The 21,922-nt window shown below is 36.9% G+C and overlaps 1 protein-coding gene across 7 annotated transcripts in view; it reads right to left on the bottom strand.

The window, feature by feature from the left end:
- Positions 1-21,922, bottom strand: part of IQCE (IQ motif containing E) — a 181,969-nt gene that overhangs the window by 68,058 nt on the left and 91,989 nt on the right. For 4 of the 7 annotated variants that reach the window (XM_031941151.1, XM_031941123.1, XM_031941142.1 and 1 more), the window contains 5 exons: positions 20,494-20,604; positions 19,848-19,972; positions 18,754-18,851; positions 17,619-17,735; positions 8,549-13,853 (listed from right to left, as the gene is read on the bottom strand). In XM_031941151.1, coding sequence (XP_031797011.1) covers positions 13,708-13,853; positions 17,619-17,735; positions 18,754-18,851; positions 19,848-19,972; positions 20,494-20,604 — 597 coding nt within the window. In that variant the 3' untranslated portion in view covers positions 8,549-13,707. Of the gene's footprint in view, positions 1-3,430; positions 3,846-8,548; positions 13,854-17,618; positions 17,736-18,753; positions 18,852-19,847; positions 19,973-20,493; positions 20,605-21,922 lie in introns of those variants that run through there. The other 3 variants (XM_031941131.1, XM_031941136.1, XM_031941158.1) reach the window with 3 other exon arrangements.

Genomic DNA, 21,922 nt, shown 5'->3' with positions numbered 1-21,922 from the left:
TACCTTACAAACATTAACGTGCTATATAAATGTTACTATTATTACTGGAAGCTTATCAAAACACCAAATTCATTGCCAATGACAAACAGGAAGGTTGGTAACTTTTTTTTCCTCCATGGTAAATCCAACAAAAGATATATCCACTGATATCTCTAGCTTTGTGAGTGAATTTGAATTATGATTCAGAGAGATTCTGCTTGGTTTTTCCACTCTTAGCCCAGACATCTCCCATAGATTTTCCCAGGGCTACACTGGAAATTATTCACTGAGAGCTCATTTCTAAAGCATACAATCATCCTAGTCTTCACAAAGAAAGGGTGACAAGTTCCTCTGTGAACTAAAGCCAGAGCCAAAAATACCCTTATACTGGAGGACATGAGAGTAGGAAGGAGGGAAGTAGATGGTGCTAAAGTAATTAAGAGCTCAGCTATACTTGGATGCAGGCCACTCCCCAGATGTTTCTGCTCCAACAGATCCCTGTATGGAGAGTAAAGAACAAGTGAGCAAGCCTTCAGTCTCCACAGAGGTGCTGAGGTTTTGTGTTTTGTTTTGTTTTTTTCTTCAGTCCTCTAGCTTTTGTCAGCACTAAACTGAGCTTGGAGGGCTGACAGCTGCAGCAAACACTTGAAATAACACAGAGACCTGGCTGGATAGAACTGATGTAAATCACCCATGAACAGTTTTCAATCTGCTTGTAATATAAAAAAGCCCAGTGCTATTAATGGCTGGAAGAAAGACTACACTGTCTATGGGAGGATTTCAAGCATCTTGCACAGAATGGAGTAAAAGACTTAATACTGATACTGCCTAGAGTTGAGGTGAGGTGGTCAAATGGTGGAGTTATGGAAATGTTAGACATGAAAAAGGACCTTATGAGATTATCTAGCCAAAATGAAGGAACCAAGACCCAAAGGGGCCAGGTTAGTGACAGAGACCAAACTTAAATCCAAGTTTCTCTGCTTTTGGGTCCAATACTCTTTCTCTTACTCTATGCTTCAAGGATAGAAAATCTTCAATTATCTGGAGGTGACTGCTCCACCAGCCTCCTTTCCCTAGATTATAGTCAACAACCAGGAAGAAAGTGGGAGAAACACAGGCAAAATGAGATGTTACAAAGTCCATCCAATATGTGATTTACTCAGCCCCAAATCCCTCCCTCAAAGTCCATTAACTTCTATTTTACACACTATCCTAACAAACTTATTTCATTATGTAATAGACTAGAAACAGCAAATGAGAAAGGGCTGGGGGACAGAAAATGCTAGAGGCAGATATGACAACAATCAGAAATGAGAGCTGATGGGAAAAAAAAATAGAAAAATCCACAAGAAGCCAATACTAGTACAAAAAAGTCCCAGGAGTCTAAGGCAATTAATTCTGTGACATACCTCAGTAAGGTCTGAGGGCATCTCTTTATTATTGAACAGGATATTTACAGAAGATATTCCAAATAGCTATGGAAGCATATACTGTCAGAGTCAGAAAGCACCATATTTCTTTTCAGATGAGGAAGCCGAGATAAATAGATGTAAAGAAAAGGTTATAACCACGCTAATCCCTCCTAGGATTTAATGGCATCAAAGCTTCATTTAGCATTACAATTTATATTAAATAATGTGACCTTTTAGATTTATATAAGCTCTCCATTTGGAAATTATTATGGCTAGTGGTATGAAATGCTGGATGAAGCCTAATTTCCGTCAAATTGGTTACCAGTTTCCCCCTAAACACTTGTAAGTAGAGAATCTTTCTTTCGGTAGCTAGTATTTATCATACACTAAGCTTCAGTATTCAGTTACTTCTGGGCCTTGTCTGGTCAATTCCTATTCCACTGATCTGATTTTCAGTTTTTAAATTAATACTAAAAGTTTATATGATTACTGCTTTATGATTGGAGCTCAATAAAGAGTTCTAATAAAGTTAAGGTCCAGTGTGATTATTTCTCTTGAAAATCCTTTTCCTTTTGTTTTTTTAAATGATTATTACTTTATCCAGTTTGATATAACACTAAGCCTGTAAAATATGTTGGTATGGCTTCTTCAATTACAATTTTTTATTTTTGCAGTGTTTTGAAGTTGTAGTTATATTAACTCCTGTGTTTTGATAACATCTCCTCAATATTTTATATATTTTGTAGTCATCTTGAAAGGAATAATTGCCTCCTACTATATGCTAATCCTGTATAGAAATGCTTATTTTTGTGGATTTAGTATATTGTGATTTTGCTGAAGTTATTAATCATCTTGATTAGTTTCTTCACTGATTCTGTGGGGTTTTCTAAGTAAAAAATCATATAATTTGCAATAAGATAATTTTATCATTGAAAGTGCTATATCTTAAAGTTATATTTTTCACCTTGTTAATATATTATTTCTAGAATTGTCTAGAGGAAAAGAGGCACTCTACATTTAAGAAAATTTTGAGTGTTTGTATCATGCAAATGATACACTTGGTTTTAGATGGGCTTTTTGTCAGTTTAAAGAAACACAATCATAGACTTTGAGAGTTGGAAGGAACTTCAGTAGCCATCTAATCTATTTTAAGAAGGATCCTTCCTTAAGCCTATTCTTTTGGGATTTTTTGATATGAGAACTATATTTTGTCAAAGAGTGTTTTCTCTTATTGAAACAATTATATTTTTTGTTTGTTTCTATGCTAATTGTTTTATTAATGTTGAACTATTCCTACATCACTAGCATAAATTCAACTTGGTTATAATGAATAATTTTTGTATAGATTGCTATAATCTCTTTGCTAAAATTTTTACATTTCAGAATCAATATTCTTGTGAGACTGATCTATAATTATTCTTCCTCTACTTTATCCCTCCCTGAAGTTGTATTAAAACAGATGTGTCTTCATTGAAGGAACCACTATCAGTTGTTATTGCCTCAAAGCCCTACCTATTACTTAATGTGTTCCTTCCCTGCCCCTTTCCCCCACCCAGGCATTATGAAGTTACTTTCTCAAAGTCATGATTCTAAGTCATGGGAGCATAAAATCATAAATTTAGACCTGGAAGGGTCTACTGTTGTTTCATCATTTCAGTGATGTTTCTTAACAAAGATACTAGAGTAGTTCACCCTTTCCTTCTCTAGGTCATTTTACAGATGAGGAAACTGAGGCAAACAAGGTTAAGTGACTTGTCCAGGGTCACACAGCTGGTAAATGTCTGCAGCTGGATTTGAACTCAGGAAGATGACTCTGACTTCAGCCTAGCACTCTATCCATTGAGCCATCTAGCTGCCCTAGGAAGAGAGCTAAGAGATCAGTTAATACAATAAGGCACAGGTGAGTTGCCCAAAGTTAAATGGATAGCCAATAGCAGGATTCAGGATTTTGAACACCTAATCTGATTCCAAATCTTTTTACCGCATCAGTTCTGTTCACTCTACTCTGCTTATGAAAATATATTACATTTTAGAGAAATTTTCATCCAAAATGGTTTAAAACAAAACAAATTTTGGCGTTTAAAGGGACAAGCTTCTTATATATTGCAAATGTACTTATGTGGAACAGCTCATTCCCCTGAAGATGTTGCACAACGCAGGCTTTACTGAAGCTGGATTTGGCCTGTGAGTCTCCATTACAAGGAAGAAGATGAGCATGGAAGCAGGCTGGTGACTGGTAACATATAAAATCCACATTGTGTCTTCCTGGCAGCCAGTCACAAGTGCCAGAATTCAGGAAAGCATAAAAAGGAAAAAAATATGGTTCTTATCCTCAAAATTCTGTAATGAATTTGTAAAATTCCTGCTCAGCAGCGGCCAGAAGGGTCTTGGAGACTGAGGAGTTTCCGGTGATCACTTCCTCCTCTTCCTGCTGTTCTTGCCAGTTCCTCCCAGCTCAAGGAGAAAAAAAAGACATGTGAAGAGATAATCAAAATAAAACTGATAACTGACTTAGATATACGGCAACAGATCCAATGCCTGGGACCCTGGGAGACGAAGGCAAACAATAGGATAGCAAAGAGTAGTCAATGAGAACTTTACCTCTCTACAGCAATATACTATTTCAGGGTGGGTTACATCCAAGGCAATCCCTACTCCATCCTGCTGCCTCCCTCCCAGGGGTAGGACACCCCCCAATTCCCGGCAATAATACTTGACCACTGGGTAGGGAGTGAATGACTTAGGCAGCCAACCGAATGAGAAGAGGGTTCCTTGAGCTGATTCTTAAAAAAAGACAACAAAAAAGACAGCATGGTATGGTACTGGATGAATCTGGAGACCTAGGTCTGTGTCCCACTCTAACACTAACCAGCTGTGTGACCATGGGCTGAGTCACTCTTTGGACCTCGTTCCTCATTCATGAAAACGATTGATTTGAATGATTGAATGATCATTGAATTGAATGATAACCCTTGCATTAAATAACTCATGGTATTGTTGGTTAAGAAAGTGCTCCATAAACTTCAGTGCTATAGAAATGGGAGTAGTTATTATTATTAAAGAGATCAGACAATGATCTCTAAGGTCCTTTATGGTTTTTAATTCTATGAAACCTAAGGTTCAGCTACAAATAACCGATCCCATAAAATGTTATCCCTTTCTAAAGTAAAATCAGGAGAGACCATCCCTCTCCCTCTCCACTCTCCTCTTCAACTCTATACCCATGTTCTAAAAAAATACCCATTTTTGTGTCTTCTTCCCTGCTTTAAAGCTATCCTTGGGATTCATTATAATCTGATTTCATCAGGGAATAAAGGACAGAAGGGAGGGAAGAGCAAAAGGGGACAGTGTGACCTACCCAAAGTCCTCCTTGTACTACACTAGGGAGAACTTCAGTTACATTGTTTCCAGATCTCATTGTCCAGGACTTAATTATGTAAAGGTTCATTTTTCTTACTCCATCTATAAACCACACATTGTAAAGGGAAGGTACCTCTGTCATCAGGCTAATTAATCCCTGTAAGCACATAGTACAATACAGGGACATGACTAAATCCCTTTCTATGACATTAAAAATCAATTACAATTGACTACTGAGATAGACTGCTTAAACTCCTGATCTCTTCTCACTGAGCAGCACGGTTGTTTTCATAAGGAGGCAGCTCTAGTGAACATTTCATTTTGTATTCATTGAACTCAAATCAAATGTAACTTCTCTAATCTCCTCCATAGCCAAATTTTCCCAGTTCAATTTCCTCCCACAGTGATCTGTCTCTTCTAAGGCAATCATTGTATTACTCATTCAGCACTTGACATATCATTACACATTTATACATATACACATACATCACAACTCCCTTCCCTCAGCTCCTATGAATCCAGGTCATATACACACACATACATATCCACCCATCCATCCATCCATCTATCTACACATATTACATGAGAGGCTAGGTGGTACAAATACTGCTAGATATGGAGTCAAGGACCTGGGTTCAAATGTCAGACAGGCTATTAATTGTGTGATCCTGGACAAAGCCTTTAGTTTCTCATCTATAAAAGGTCCTCAAGGGTCTCTCTCTATCCCTAATACCTAAAATAATATTTGGCAAGTTAAAGGAATTAAGGATATTTAGAGAATACTAAATCAGGCTGGGGGAGTTAAGTATGTGTTTTTTCAAGTATCTGAAAGATTTTCACATGCACAAGGGGTTCGCTTGACCAGAGTGAGCAGAATTAAGACTCATGGGTGGAAGTCTCAGGGAAGTAGATTTCTACTCAATATAGGAGACTTAACAGTTATATAAAAAATGAAATGACTGCCCCAAGATAGTGAGTTTTCTGTTTCTAAAAGTCAAGTACATGCTAAATGACTCTTTATTCAGGTAATTTTAGATATATGCTTCATAGAAGTCTTAGGTGAGACAACCTCCAAGATTCCTTCCCTAAAACTAAGATTTTGTAATATTAGGGAAGGATAGGAAGCATTTAGAAGCTAGCTTGGAAACACAATCAAGTCCCATCCTCACCAGCCTGCTCAGGGTCCTGTACTAAGGAAATAGAGGTGGTGCAGTGGATAGAGAATCGGCCTTTTAATCAGGAGGACCTAAATTCAAATCTAATGTGTAGCTGTATAATCATAGGCAAGTCACTTAAAAGAGATGAGCACAAGGGAAGTTCAAGTTATTTTTATTCCTGCCCTAGTCTCTCACTTCTTACATTGATAACCTGCTCGAGATAACCAGAGTAGAGTAGTATAAAACAGTGAGGATCCCTTAGAATTGAAAGGAACTGGTTGGCTCTAGGGTAGTTCACTGGTGCCTATATTTTCAAGCGCTCCATAGGACCCAACTGAGTCATGTGTATACCAGCTACATTTTCTCTTAGTTTGCATTAAACATTCCCCATAATCCGGATTCCTTGTGGAATCTGGGGGCATCAAAATAGTTGATGATAGTGAGACTTGTAAGGACCCAAGACTATGGGTGCGGGGTGGTGGTGGGCAGGGCGATCTGCTAATTCGGATGCTCATCTCACATCTGGGCTCTTCTGATATTGCAGCTAATATCACAACTGTAAGCATTCTTCTTTCCTCTTTTCCAGCGGCACCTCTGCAAGCCCCGTGGATGCTTTTTATCTTCTTAAGGTGGTCACTCTTAAGATCTCTCCCCATCTTGCAAGCCTTTCCAGCCTCATTGGTGTGTGGAGCTTGCTGCCTGCTTCTTTTGAATAAGAAAGCCTTTTACTCCAGTCCACTGACAAGGGTGACTGAAACTGAGTTGTGGCTAGAAACATGGTTTAAGGACTGCATTAAGGGGAATGGCTGGCTTAGCTTCCTACCTCGGATTGGAACACTGCTTCTTACAGTGGGCATGAATTTGAGCTTTTCCTTTGAACCTCAAACTATTATGCTGCTGGCTAATTAAAATACTGGTCATGCTTCTTCTACTCCACCCTCCGCCTTTCTCCAATTGAGACTAGTACCATGGAAACAAGGACACTCAGAAAACTAAACTTTCTGATATTCCTTAGGTCAGCAATGTCTAACAGACATGCCACTCAGAGATTAAATTGGGCCAGATCAAATAAGATATTAAAGCAGCTACTTTCACCTTGACAGGTTGAGGGGGGAAAGAGCTTTTGGCAAGGAGTCATAACATGAAAGGAAAAGATTCCCCCACTCTCCTTGCACCTTAATTGTCAAAGTTCTGAACTCTCTAAAAATAATAACAGTCCACATTTACACAGTACCTTACAATATAGTCTAGGAGGGATAAAACATCTATACAAATAACTATAATACAAGTTAGAAAATGCTTAATTGCATAGGTGTCAAATATAGTTGTTTAAGAAATGCAAGAGAACATCCATTGCATATACACAGAATCCAAGCAGTAGCACCATCATTTTATGGGTGAGAAATCTGACACATGGAGAGGTTATAATGCCCACAATTCAATGGCTGAACTTGAATAGAGATTTTCTAACCTCAGACCTAAGGCTCCTTCTACTGTAAAACTGGCTTTTTTTTTGGAAATCCAGAAAAGAATGTTAAGGTAAGGAAGTACATTTTCCTTAGATATCTGAGGGGCTCGTACATTCTAAAGTACTCTGAAAAATGGAATGTGGGGATAATGTGAGGGATTCCATCTTTGGAATGGACATACTAGTAGGAAAGAATGTTCCCAGAGGTACATGGACTGCATCACAATAGGTTTTTGCTTTCCCATCTGGAGAACAGTCTAGAGCAAGAATGGAAATTCTTCATTGTGGGAACCCTGAAAGTACAATTGTTAAGTCATCTGTAAATGGCTAAATGCATGTTAAAAGTGGGTGGTCCCACCCTCTACAAATCCAGTGCAGAATATTCACAATGTAGAATATGGCTTTCTGCTAATAAATACAAGTCTCATTGAAATAAAGGAACTCTTTGGGAAGATAATAGGGTTGAGGCATTAAGCTCTGAGTCTAGAATGTCATTCTTCCCACCAGTTAATGCAGAATCCTACAGATCTTTCTTTCTTTGAGGCAAATCACAAAATTTTCCAAATGAGCAACTAACCATCAGATAACACTAAAGGGAACAAGGATACTGCCCAGCTTTCTAACACCAGGAACAATTTACAAGGTAATCTTAAAGGGATTAAAACAATATAGACCTAGGATTTAAGGGGTTAGAGGTTAGAAGGGAATATAAAAAATTTAATCTGAAATCATCTTGTTGCAACCAAACAAAGGAAAACAAATACAAAAATTAAACCCGTCAAGCTTTTTTTTGGTACGGACATATTTGAATATTGTTTGAATTCCAAGGAAAAGTTTCTTAATTGCTCCAGAAACAAATATTCAGTCAAATTAACAGAAATATTCCTGGACTCTTCAGTTTCTTACAGCTCCTCTCCTCCTTTGTGTGCACTAAATAGAAGATTAAAAGATGGAACAAGGAGCCACCAATTGAAGTAGACCTTTTTATGTTGGCAAGGAGACCTACCAATATCCTGCCTGCTTCTAAATTTCAGGACCCATGTTTATGACAAGAACAAAACTATGTAATTCAAAAAAATAGGATTTCTAAAGTTGTGCCATGTGAGTTAAAGTAATAGCACACCTGGAAGTAATTTAAAAAAAAAACATTTATATGGCAATCAAGACAATTATTCTGCAAAACAACTTTTATTTATAAAGAATAATGATGAGGCAAAGTAAAAATCTTTCCCATTCCAAGAGATTTACATGTAAATTGTTGACAAGATTAGAATAGTTCTAAATAAAAAAATTTAAGAAACCAATGCTCTTTCTAGCAATTCAAGTTAACAGATTTACAATTCCTTCTTTTCAGAATTTTCCTAATTTTTCCAACTTAAAAAATATTATTTAACCATGATCAGCAAAGGACCGGGTAAAACAGTATACCACATTTATTAGGTTTTAGGCACTTGAAGATGGGACAATGTGAGAAATGAAAGTTCAGAATCTGGTCAGGGCATCATGCTGTTGTACATGCTGCATCACACTCTTGCTTCCTCAAGCCTGATGTAAATTGCTATAGATTATAGAAGAGCAACATGCAAGCTGAGCTTCCATAACAAAAAAATGGAGCCTTTGCAATTAGATAAGTTATAGTGCAGTTTAATTTTCATTTGTACCTTGAAGACTTTACAAGGTCATTGGTCTTTTCTGCAGAGAACATTTATTTCTTGGACATAAGCCTTGGCTGGACCTGTCTTGATAGATTCAAGCCAAGATGGTCTTTTTCCTAAATAAAGTTGGTTTTGTCATTGGGAAAGAGGAAAAGGGAGAATGGACTCTGACCCATTTGGAGAACCAAGGTTATACTTCTTTCTTCCATTTTTCTTTTTGGGAATAATGGTGAGTGGACATCAAATGAAATCTTTTTAATTAGAATCATTCATTTCTTTTTGCAATGTTTCTTTAACAAGAATGGTATAAGAAATGTAAACATTTCTAACATCTTAAGCTTCTTCCCCTTATATCTCTACCTTGCTTCCTATCTTCAAGTCTAAGCAGTTTTATAACTATTATATTTCACAGTCTGTTGGAAGATATGTTCTGTTTAGACACCATTTGGTTTGACTCTCTAAGTGGGCACTTCTTCCCTTTGCTGGCAAATCTGATACCAAAGAGTCAAGCTACACCTTCCACTGCAATAGTTTCCCTTTCTCTGGGTTTTAGAAACATAAACATGTCCAGTGTTTTAGGCTTAACTCCATTTAAAACATTTTACAATTCAGTTTTTAAAAATTGTGTGTCCTTGTACTGGATTCTAATGTGGTTTGCTAAGTTTTGCATTGCTGTCTAATTCAGTAATGAAGTCCCCTTTTAATGGTTTGCATTATCTAAACACTCCCTAACCCAGAAAAGACTATGAAGCTACATCACTCTGGCCTCAACACCTGTCTATTCCACATGACCCCACTTTCTTTTCCCAGTATTCCCAAGTCTAGTGGGTGAATCTGAAGCAAGTGATCTATACAGAGGTACTAGCACTTAAATTAACTAGAAGTCACTCCCACATAACTCTAAAGGCATCTTCAAAAAAGCTAATTGAGCTACCTATTCCTACCTCCTGAGAAGGGTGTTTCTCTCCCCTCTCCTCCAGTTCCTATAGAAGAGAATAATTATGGTTATGAAAGCTCAGCAGGAGTAGTAATACATCCAGTGAGGAAGACTGGTTCCACAGAATGGGCAGTGGTGGGGATGGAGGGTTCTCAGAGGCAGCCCATAGAAACTGCTCAGGCAGTATTTCCACTGAGGGGATAAAATGGAAGCAGCCTCATTGTGAAGTAGCCACTCAGTTTCCTTTGGCTGAGAATGCTGATATGAGCTATGATAAGCAACAGATTAAAAAGTCCTCTCAATTCAATGGTTGCTGACATTAAAAAAATAAACAAACACACGTTTGGGAAAAAAATGATGAAAAGTTCCATAACTAAAATTAAGCTTTCTGTTCATGGATTATTTCTAAAATATCTGAAATTGAGAGTTTAGGGTTTTTTTCCTTCAAAATTAAACTTTTTACATTCTAAAAACAGTAACATCTTCTTTCCTTATATATTTTACATTTTCAAAGGAATGCCGTGGTATTGGGGTGAAAAATGTTAAGCAAATAGGCTTATGACCTGCAGTCCTATTTATCCAGAGAGGAGGTTCAGTTGTTGTCATTTTTCAAGCATGTCCAAATCCTCATTACCCCATTTGGGGTTTACTTGGCAAAGATACTGGAATGTTTTGCCATTTCCTTCTGAAGATGCAGAAGATAGCAATATAAGTCCTCCCTTCAAAGGTATGAGCCACCATCTTCAGAGAGGTGGTCTGAGTCTCAGCCTACCCATGGAGACTATCAGAGCATAATTAGGCTTTTGTAATGTGAAAATATGATCTTTAGAAAAAAAATCCTAGTTTATTCCACAAACAGTGAGAATTCTCACTTCAAAAATCTTCACCTATAGACTAATCCAGAAACACTCATCCAGGCACTTGGTTTTCTTCTGAGGTCTTTAAATGATTTTCAATAAATGCAACTGTTTTCTGCTCAGACAAATGGACAATTTTCTAAGATACTCAAATAAGGGTGCAAGTACATAGATCATGGAGGGGGTCATACTCTAGGCAGCAAAATAATAAAAGAGATTCTGTTTCAACTGAAAGAAAATGCACAATCTGGAGAAAGAGGCCTATTTTCTTCAGCTAGGAACATCAGCCCGAGAAGCTTCCTTTTCTCTTCATATCCACAAGTCACACTTGGATTTGGCACATCTCTTCCTGCCAAACATTGCTAGCAGTTTTTTCTGCCAATTTTAACTTATGTGGCACACAATAGAAAGGACCATACATAGAATGGTACCCTTAAGACCAGAAGCTGAAAACATCCTATGGTTTTCTCCAGGAAAAGAACTATAGAAATCCTCAAGCATAGGCATTTAAGGACACAAGACTAGTACATACCCCTCTTCTGCTAAATGGGATTTTCTTGTTCTAACAGAAATGCAAAGCGCACTTGCTCCCTTAGAAATCTCTTTGTAGATGAAGTTTAGGTAACAGAAGGACTAAACATATATTGACCTTTTCCCCTCAAAAAAAAAAAAGCTCTTAAATTCAATATTTAAGTATAACATACAGAAAAAAATGATCATATTTACAATTCCTAGTGGTATCCGCTTGAAAACATAAGCCTACCAACAAAAATAATTCTTTTTATCGTGTTAGAAATGCTGAAGAAAATGGGTTGTGCTTTCTCCCCTCCAGATTACATTATAAAGGCCATTTGTAGTTTCTTCCAGTCTCATTCTTGACATTCTAGAGAATAATCAAACTTTTCTGACTTGACAGAGGCATGCTGAGCTTGTTTGCTCTGGTAATCACTGTCTGGGTTGACAGTTGCCTGTTATCCTGTCACCCTCCACAGCCGTATCTGGAAAAGAAGCTTTGGGCTCAAAAGAAGATACAACCAAATCTCCTAAGAGGAAAAGGAAGGCTATTACTCCCTCCTCTTGCTCAGGAAGTTATAAATAACTTCTTGGATCATTAATTCCCAAGAATTAAAAAGCAGACACAAAAAGCAATTGACTATTTTTTAAAGTGGGGGAGTAGTAAATAGAAATTTTAATTTTTAAGCTCTAATTTTTAATCTGAGTAGTTACAGACAAGGATTTCTTGGATTTAACTGAATCCTCCTGGTACTTATATCTCATTGAATAGATTAGCTCTGGAAGCTAATGAAAGAAAGGAGATCACAAAGAAACAAATTTAAGCTGAATTCCCCAAATGCGAAAACCACCATATAGTTCAAATCAAGCCACCAGTCAAAAAAATTTGATACCATGAAAATTAATAACAGTGCAAAAAGATTTGGGTGTTTGAATGAATTTTTTCATTCAAACTAGTTCTATAGTTCTATAAAAACTGCCCAACTGAATGATGACTGCAGAAGACTCTAAATACTGAGTTGACTTGATTCTGTCACACTTATGACACACTTATTTGTATGGGGACAGAGTATTGGAGACAGTCTATCTGGTCACTAGATAGAATCTCCATGTAAATCAATCTCTCCTGCTTGCTTCCCTGATGACAGTGCTCATACTTTAAGCTACAAGGAAATGCAGAACCAGGAGTTTATACTGGAACCCTTAGAATAAGATTCTAGAAAGCTGGGTATCAATGTAACAGTTTGATGTTGTTTTCTAAAAATGCATTACATCTCTTCTGATCAAGGGGCATTGTGAAGTTTCATCCCCTTCAAATTCTAACACATAGCAATTTAAGGGGAAACTAGGTCTGTGTGTGTGTATTTTTAAAGAAAGAACTCATCTGTGATTTTCTAAGTGAAAAAAAAAAAAAACATTCCTCATAGAAGATGAGGCGCTCTTCTGACACATGTAATCCCCAATGTTTCAACTGTTCCTTCCAAGCATGGCCACTCTTTCCATTTGGGGCAGCTGGATTCTGGAAAAATTCAGCAGTTGGCCTACTATTAGTTATAGCTTAACTTAACACTTAAATGTTAGGGCTGTCCAAGATTTAAGGGTAGTCTTCAATGTATAGTAGGAACAAAACAAATGATGATGAGAACCAAGAGTTTTTTAAATATCAGAATAGGATGACTTCATTTTCACTTTGTGATCAGGGACTTTTCCTCTCCTCAACCTGCCACACCAGTAGCTGGGCTTTGTAAGGCCACCTAGCTAAGCCAATCTAATACATTTTCAAAAATAATTTTAATGTAGCTTCTTCAGTTTATAATTCAATCTAATACATTTTCAAAAATAATTTTAATGTAGCTTCTTCAATTTGTAATTTTGTGTTTTTTACTTTTCCTCCCCCCCCCAGTAGCATAATCACCCAGCTCCGCTCTAAAGAGTTGTAGTGTTGCTCAGTACAGAGCTCTAAAGCAGGTGGTAGATATGCCCAAGAATACGGGAAGTATCATGTCCACAAGAGCTTTACTACAAGAAACTGAAATTCAGCTTTTGTTCATTGAAATATAGCTCTCAGCTGTTAAGAATGCTGATAATGATGCTTTCAAAAAAAAAAAAAAAAAAAGAAAAAGGGAAAAAACTACCCTGGACTCTACTTGAAGCTTTCTTTGATCCTCTACCACTCATCATAACTTTTGCATTGTGGCTAGCTTATGCTTTAAATCTCTAAGAAGAGTAAATAGATGTCATTTCCCTACCAATCCAACTGCTCTTCCAGCATTAGAGAATAAGGGTTCAAGAAGTCCTCTATGCTTTTAGCCTTAACCTCATCCAGGAATAAAGAGCAGCTGTATGTGTAGGGCCATTCCTGTGGGTAGTTACAAGAGCCTAGAGCTAACATGGGGAGAGTTTTTTTTCTTCATGGGCAGAGATGGAGAGATGACAATATCATCGGAATCGTCGGAGCTTACTTCATCCACCGGTGGAGCAACAATGGACTGCAACCGGGTGTGGGAGGAAACAGCTGAAATTAACCACAAAGAAAATGAGATTCAATAACACCATATAAGCTCCTCAAAGAAACAATTCTCTCCAGGCAACTGAAATTCCAGAACAAAAGGGACCCATTTGAGACATACAAACATTATCAGCTCTCCCCCTACAGGCAGGAGTAAAAGAGCAGTACAGCATAGATCATTGGCCAGGATTAATTGGTTTTATCAAGAAGTCTTCTCAAATCATTACAAATACTACTCCCAAATGAAGGAATCTGGAGCTGAAACACCAGAACCGTGTCTCAATGGGGAAAATGGATCCAGTGAAAAACAGGCAAAGTCAAAATGGGATGTTTCAGTCCCTTCCAGATTGAGGCCTGACTAAGGAACAAAAGTGTCTTTAAAATTACAACTGTATAAGAATGTATACAACAAAACAAGTGTTGTGCACAGCTGAAAGTGTTGCACTAGGACGACCAGGAATAGGCTGACTACTTATTACTCATGTGATCTTGGATCAAGATTGTCATTTACTCTCTCTTAGCCTCAGTTTCCTCACCTGTAAAATGAGGGAGTTGAACCAGAAGAATGCTAAGGTCCCTTGCAGCTTTAAATCTTTAGTTCTTAAGAATTGTCTTCAAAACCAGGCTGTGAGGCATGCAAGAAAATCAGTTTTGTACTTTAAAGGACCTCAGGTTTAGAATTAGAAGAAACTTTAGGAATCATCTGTCTGAACTCCTCAATTTACAGAAGGAGAAAATGGAGGACGAGAGTAAGCTGACTTGCAATCACACCTTTAAAAATGCACAACTTGAGCAACAATAGACAGAAAAGAGATCAACTTCATTACCCACCTTATTTACCAGACTTGGCTCCAAATGATTTGAGCTATTTTAATGAATTAAATCCATACTTAAACAGTTAAATTTGCCATCACCCAAACTATTCAAAAAAAAAAAAAACAAAAAAACTTGTCACCTTTTTCTGGTAACAAATAACAAGAAACAAAACAGATTCATAATGAGGAATAGCTAAACATACTGTGGTATGTGAACATAATGGAATATTATTACACCACGAGAAATGTGTTTGAAGAATTCAGAAAAACTTGGGAAGACTTATGTGAACTGATCCCAAATGAAGTAAGCAGAACTAGAAAAATAAATACTTAATAGTTATATAAAGCAATGAAAATGGAAAGAACAAAAGAAATGAAATTTAGTGCCACATAATTATAATAACTCAGCTTGACTCTGAAGAAGAGATGAAAAAATCTCTCTGTTGCAGATGTGAGGGACTAGGAGCGGAATGTTGCATAAATTACAAGACTTGATTAATGTGTTGGATAGTTGTTCTGAATTCTGCTTCTCCCTTCCTCCTCCCCCGACCCCCACTCTTTTTATTCTTTATTAATAAAGGATGGATCTCTAGCTTGGGGAGGGAGAGGGATAGATTCAAAAATAAAGATAATGTAAAAACAAGACAAATCAATAAAAATGTAAAAAAAAAAAAAAAAAAAAAAGGGGAGGGGGAATTCCAAAGGCAACTCCCATAGAAGAACTGTAAATTTATTTGCAATAAACTGAAAAGACAGTGAAATACAGTGACTGCTCTGAAAAGGACTGTACTCATTTGAAAACATAAGATCTAGTATGTGTATTTTTAAAGAGTCTTTTCAAATAGTTATACTTAAATGAAATGAAAAAAAGATGATTCATAAAGATGTAAATCATCTCTCCAAATACTCTGTATTGCAATTATAACTATTTTTCTTCTCATTTATATTATGTTCAAAACTTTTCAGTTATTCTCAGAAAACAATTCTACAGAACTAATAAGAAGGGCATTCTGAAACACTACTTTGAACAACTCCATCAATACTATGACTCTTAAAAAATCAACATAATTATTATTGAAATTTAACAGTTTAGATGATATAATTGTTTGAAAAAAAGGTGCACTCTCACACACCAAGAAAATTGGTTCATAAAGATTTAAGGATTAAGATGATTAGACGCTTAATTGAGATATGAGTATGGCTTTCTGAGGACCAATTACATGGAAGTTCATCATAGACAGACCATTTGGTGATGAATTCTTTGGTCATGGCAGATATGATGTTTGAGATACAGAGAAGAAAATTATAATTGAATCCTGCCTCAGATATTTTATTTATTCTCGTTTTCTCTATCTCTCTCTGTCTGAGACTGACTCATTTCCTAAGTGAAAACAGAATGATAAAAGTATCTGAATCACATGAATACACATTAATTTTAGGCATAAGAATAAATCTTAAGTTTAGAGCAACTCTGAACAAGAAGACTAATGGGGAGCACAATTATATTCTTTCACAAAAATTTAGCACTGATTTTTAAAAAAATTCTAAGGGACATAAAAAGTCAATAAGAAGCTGTAATGCCAGAGAAACTGAGCAAAGTAGAAATTAGAGAACAATTTAGTAGTTTATTTAAAAGGGAAAGATTGGTCCCAGGGCTGAATGAGACTATAGTCTCAAACAAGAACAATGACATAATGGGGGAAGTATCTGGATGGGGTTGACCTAATGGGGGGAGGAACCTAGGATGAGGATGACTTAATGGAGGCAGGCACCTAGGATGACACAATGGAGGGAGATACTGGAGAGGCTCCTAATATTCTAATGATGTCTAAAATGGATTAAAACCTTTATCCCATCAAACATTAAGAAGGAATAAGTATAGCCTAAGGTCTAAGATATAAGACCTTTTTCCTATCAAACATTAAGAGGGAATGGTTATAACCTGAGGCAGAGTAACTGAAAAGGACAATTAGGGAAACTGGGTCAGGACATTAAAAGAGAACTGTGGCACAACAAAGCTATGCTACTCAAACCTATTTAGAAGTCTGAAAGTTATTAAAAGGTATTCTCAACATTCTGGTACACTGGAAACTAACAAAGCTTTTTGTACCTTAAGTACTTTTTTACCCCTTTTAAAAAAATTCTTATGCATATATAGTGACTGTATGTGTATGAGAAATAAATAAAGAGAGAGATAGAGAAAAAAACAAAGTTGTGATTTAGACTGTGTTTGGGTCACTGGTAGTTTCAGTGACATGTCCATGGTTATTGTGCTATTCAAGACTGGCCCTCTGTCTACTACACCCTGAATATATTAATTAATTAAAACAACTGACATTTCTATAGCAATTTATGGTTCACAAAGCTTTTCTCACACCAACTCTGTGAGGGAGTTAAGTGCAAGTATTGTGATCCCCACTTTACAGATGGGGAAACAAAAGCTCAGATAGACTGAATGACTTCCCCACGGTCACACAGTCAGTAAAGGTAAGAGCCAGAAATCAAATTCTGCTCTCCTTATTCCAAGTCCAGCGCTTTCTTCACTAGACCACAAAGCTTGGACAATTTGGTCGATTTAAGAGTCTCAGAATTCAGTTCTACAAGAGCTGGAACACTGGTGCAAATGAACAGGAATATGACCTAAAAGGCAGTGATCTCCCTGAAAGTTATCCTGAGCTTACTTTCTGGGGGCTTATGGCAAGTCAGCCAAGAAGAGCAGATGAGGAACTCAACTACTAAAAGGACTGATCATAACACCAGTGTGCTCAGATAAGTGAGTAAGCTGTTCTATCCTATCTTCTCACCCAAACTGTCTTGTCTGTTCTTTCAGCCAGGTGGATGTTTTCCAGTCAGCAAGCAAAGAGACAACTCCATGGCCAGAGAAACCCTGACTCTGTGAAAGAAGAGACTGCTCAGGCTCTTTCCTGAGATTCACTGAGTGTATCTGGACACTTACCACAAAAGGCTTGTTGATGAGCCAGTGACTTCAGGTCTTTGGGCTGTATACTCTCATCATCATCAGCTGGTAATTCTTCTGCAGCTTCTTCGCTACTAACTTCACTATCTTCTTTACCTGGAATAACTCAAAAGTCAGAAACTTCAAAGATGTACATCAATGGCAAAGCAAATAAAACTCCTGTATTTATAATGTATTTCATCTCTTCCTCTGCACATTTTGATTTTACTAGTTTAGGAAATTTCATTTCTACCTGCCCCTGCCCACCTCCAGCCCCCGGGTGATGCCACCTCTTAGATTAGAAGAAGCTACAGTAAAGTCTATGACTGACTCTGAACAGCACTAAATGAGAACAGGACTATTTGTCTAAAATGCCATCATACCAGAAGATCCCTTGTTTGCCCACAGTGATATGTTCACAAATGATCAAGACTATATTTTGTGATTTAATGGTATCTCAAAATCTCAAAAGTTTCACTTATAAAATCAAATAGTTCTCATTGTTCTTGGAAAGCATTTTTCTGCTTTCACATCAAAAACAGCAAGTGAAGGAACTCAATTTATTATTGCTCCTCAGTGGGCAGAAAGAAGTCTATGCTTCATTCACAGATTTTTGGAAAGGATTCTCAGGATTATGTAGTTAAGATGCTAAATATATAATTAATTGTAGTATAATACTACTTTGAGCTTTAGTAAAATAGGAATGGAAATTAAGAGATATTTTCCTTAAAAATCAAACAAAAAAAGCCATTAATCAAGGTAGAGAAACCATTCTTTTCTGGTGAGAGGTAGGTCTAAAAATATAAGGAAAAAAAAAAAGAGCACACTGGATTAAGTTAATAAACAAGATACCTTGATAACTAATATCAAAATATTCCTATAACCTAAGTAACCTACATATATAGTATAAGCTGTAACCTATGGGAATAAGTTGGGGTTTTTTCCTCCTGCATACATTTTAAAAAGGGATGGGATGAACTGTGATGATCTGACAGGGTATCAAAGATAAATCTCAGTGTTTAAAGAATTATTTAGGTCTTGTTATTTTACTGTATAAAAAGGAACTTAGAACAACTATCCTCTTGGCTAAAAATAAACACTCCCTTATATCTAATTTTTTAAAAAATGAGATTACCAAGAGAAGATGGTGCAGAGATTAGAGAAGTTGATTTCTTGCATACTGCTGAAATAGGATTCTTTTCATTTATGGGAGAATCAAAGCCTGTTTTTGCACTGGGGAAAAAAAAAAACATTAAAAAGTTTTTTAAAGGACATATTATAGTGGTTTGAGGCCCAAAGCAGGGCTCATTATTTTGCCTGTGAGGATGAAGAGAAGGATCTGGAGAAAAATATAATCAATGAAACAATTCAAACTTTAGCAAAAAGGCTATAAAGGCTTGTTTATAGACTCATAGAATGTTCAGAGCTGGAAGGTACCTCACAGATCATCTAGGCTAATACCTCATTGTACAAAGGAGGAAATGGAGGCCCAGTCTGTTGAGATTTTGTAAAAAAGGCTTTTTAAACCACCCTTTCCCCCCTTCTTGTCTTTTGGTGCATTATGTCTTTAGGTAGCCCCAAGGCTTTGCAAAGGTCAGGGAGAGCACTGTAGAGCAAAGGTAGGAAGAAGTGAGATTGGACAGAGTCACCATAAAGCCCAGGCAGAGATCAGATGATGGGACTATTGTTGAAAAAAGTCTGTGCAATGAAAGAAGGAATCTATTCTGGGCCTTTTGGGATATTTCATCTGTTAAATACCAGAATTACACATTAAAAAAAAAAAAAAAAAAGCAGTAAGACAGGAAGTCTACAGACTCATGGTTACCTGGACCAAGAGGTGACCAAAATATTATCTATATATTTTCTCCCAGAACAAAAAAAGCAAAGTGATTATGGGATGAGATGATGATCCCAAGGGCTCTTCAAATCTGATCAAGTTAAGGCTCACCACATGTCCACAGTGTATTACTATCTGTTCATCAAAAGAATTGGAAAAAACAAAAAAACAAAAAAACTCAAAACTGTGGCTTTTGTTCTCAAATAGCTGACATGTTAACTTGCTGTATCACACTGTCTGTCTAATGTCTAAATGCTATCAGGTGTTATTCTTGGGTTATTGTGGCAGTGGCACCTTTTCTCCCTTTGAGTCTTAAATTTCCTTTTAATACATCAGAAATAGGCCTAACAAAAAATCCAAATCACACTTTGAACCAGCTGCTTCTGACTTACTGGTATCCCATCCGTGTTGAGTGTGCCCTGAAAATCGACTGGATGACTGCAATAGCCTCCTCGTCTTCCTCCTTGTTATCAGCCACCAAAATTGAGGAACTATGACAGCGGGATGTGTTGGATCTCTACAATGTAATGATATCAAAGGAGCAAAGTAAAGGTTTGACATCAAACCTTTCACAATAAAGTTAAGGTTTACCACCCTGGAAACAAGATAGACAAAAAAGCAAGATCTCCTTCTTTGGGTGGTTCACTGGATTACTGAGGCTATTCAGTGAGCAACCACCTGATATAGATTCTTATACTCTGAAAGCTGTTAAGATACAAGTCTTTTCTTATGGGAGGTAATAACTTAGATAGGGGTTCTTATATCTGAGTAACAAGGTAAGATATGCTGCTTTATTCTCTGGCTCCCAAATAGCAATCTAACCTCAAATCTAGATTTTCTTTGGCTGGGCTAGAGGCAAAATTAGTGAGGTCTGAAAATATACTACATCTTGGAGCATAAGGTTAAGCCCACTGGGTGAGAATTCTTTTCAAGACTAAGTTAAAAAATATCTAGTACTTCCCCTAGTTGACAAATTGCACCAAAAGAAGAAACAGAGAGTGACATATTGAGTCTGTGTCCAGCTGTCTTGATGGCTACCTTATTTGGAAAGCTGGGCATGCTGGGAGATTCTGAACCAAATGTATCGCTCGAAAACAGCTTCTCCCGTGCTAAATGTCCCCTGAAAACTGCCTGCAGCACAGCAGCCGCCTAGCAGGGAGAAAGAGAGAAATGGATGTTAATTCCCTGGAAAGCTGGCAGCTACAAATTAAAGCAGATTCAAGAGGGAAAAGGTAGAATTGCAAAGAAAACATATTCCCTTACTGTTGCATATTCACAGAAATATTTAAAAAGTACTTTTCTCCCCCTCACTCACAAAATCTACTGCAATCAGAAAGATCCCAATCCACACTGAGAATAAACTCATTGATCATTGACCCAATGATCAAATTGAATCCTGAAAATCTAAAAATGATGAAGTACTTGTCAATGCAATTATATTCTAGCTGCTTATTTCTGACCCATATTTGACAGCTCAAGGATGTACTAATGTTTTCATGTTAGAATCTAGTTATCCAAAGGCTCTGGCTACTCAAACACATAAATCAGGCAGTATCTGGCAGGTTCTTGTGGCATGGCAAAGAAAATGTTTTGGTGTTTGTTTTTTTTCCTTCTATTTCTGGAAGTCAGTATGGAGACTTCATAGGTTCTACACTTTTATCTCTGGAATAGAGGTGGGATTAATATATACCTACCCTGAATGAACCTATCCTCATTCTTAATTAAAAATACCAAATGCTTGACAAGGGAACTGAAGCTCTCATCTCATTTTAACCAAACAATAGACAGACATACTGAGCACAAACTCTTAACATTCCTTTTAAGATCCAGATATTTTTGTCATAACCATTATGTAAAAGGCAGGATTTAAGGCAGGATCATGGGATCATAGATTTATTTGATTGCAGGACTGATTTTTGATGAAGGTGAGGAAATTGTCATGTACAATGTAAGTAAAAAAACAACAAAGAAAAGTACCTGAATATAGGTGGTTGAAGAAAAAAAAAAAATAAAAGCAATAAATTTTGGAACTAACCTAAGCTACTTGGGCAACAATCAAAGGTCAGTCACTTTTCTTTACTAACATCCTGTTTGCCACCATTAAGAGGATAATACTCCTCAGATTAATGGTAAAGCAATTGCGATAGTTATGCTTAACCTCTATAAGTAGAAGAAATCTTTCTCCTTTTAATGATCCAAAAGGTCATACATTCTGGATGAACTAAGAATAAAACTGATGATCTACGGAAGAAACCCAAGCAATACCTCTGAAAAAGAAAAGAAGGAAGTGAGAAAGTAGGGGAGGGAAGAGTAGGGAAATTTCTAGGACTCCAAAAAAACCCAAAACCCACATACATCAATCTACGCTGTCTACTTTTTCCAGAAAAGATGACTTGGTTTTCAATAAAAAGGCAGCTGAGAAGTGCCACATCTCTGGAACTCTTTCTCTCTTTTATATTGTGTGTGT

This window comes from Sarcophilus harrisii, chromosome 1 (assembly GCF_902635505.1).
Source record: "Sarcophilus harrisii chromosome 1, mSarHar1.11, whole genome shotgun sequence".
Taxonomy (NCBI): domain Eukaryota; kingdom Metazoa; phylum Chordata; class Mammalia; order Dasyuromorphia; family Dasyuridae; genus Sarcophilus; species Sarcophilus harrisii.
Note: the sequence above shows the minus strand (reverse complement) of the source record. Positions and strands in the feature narration are given on the sequence as shown.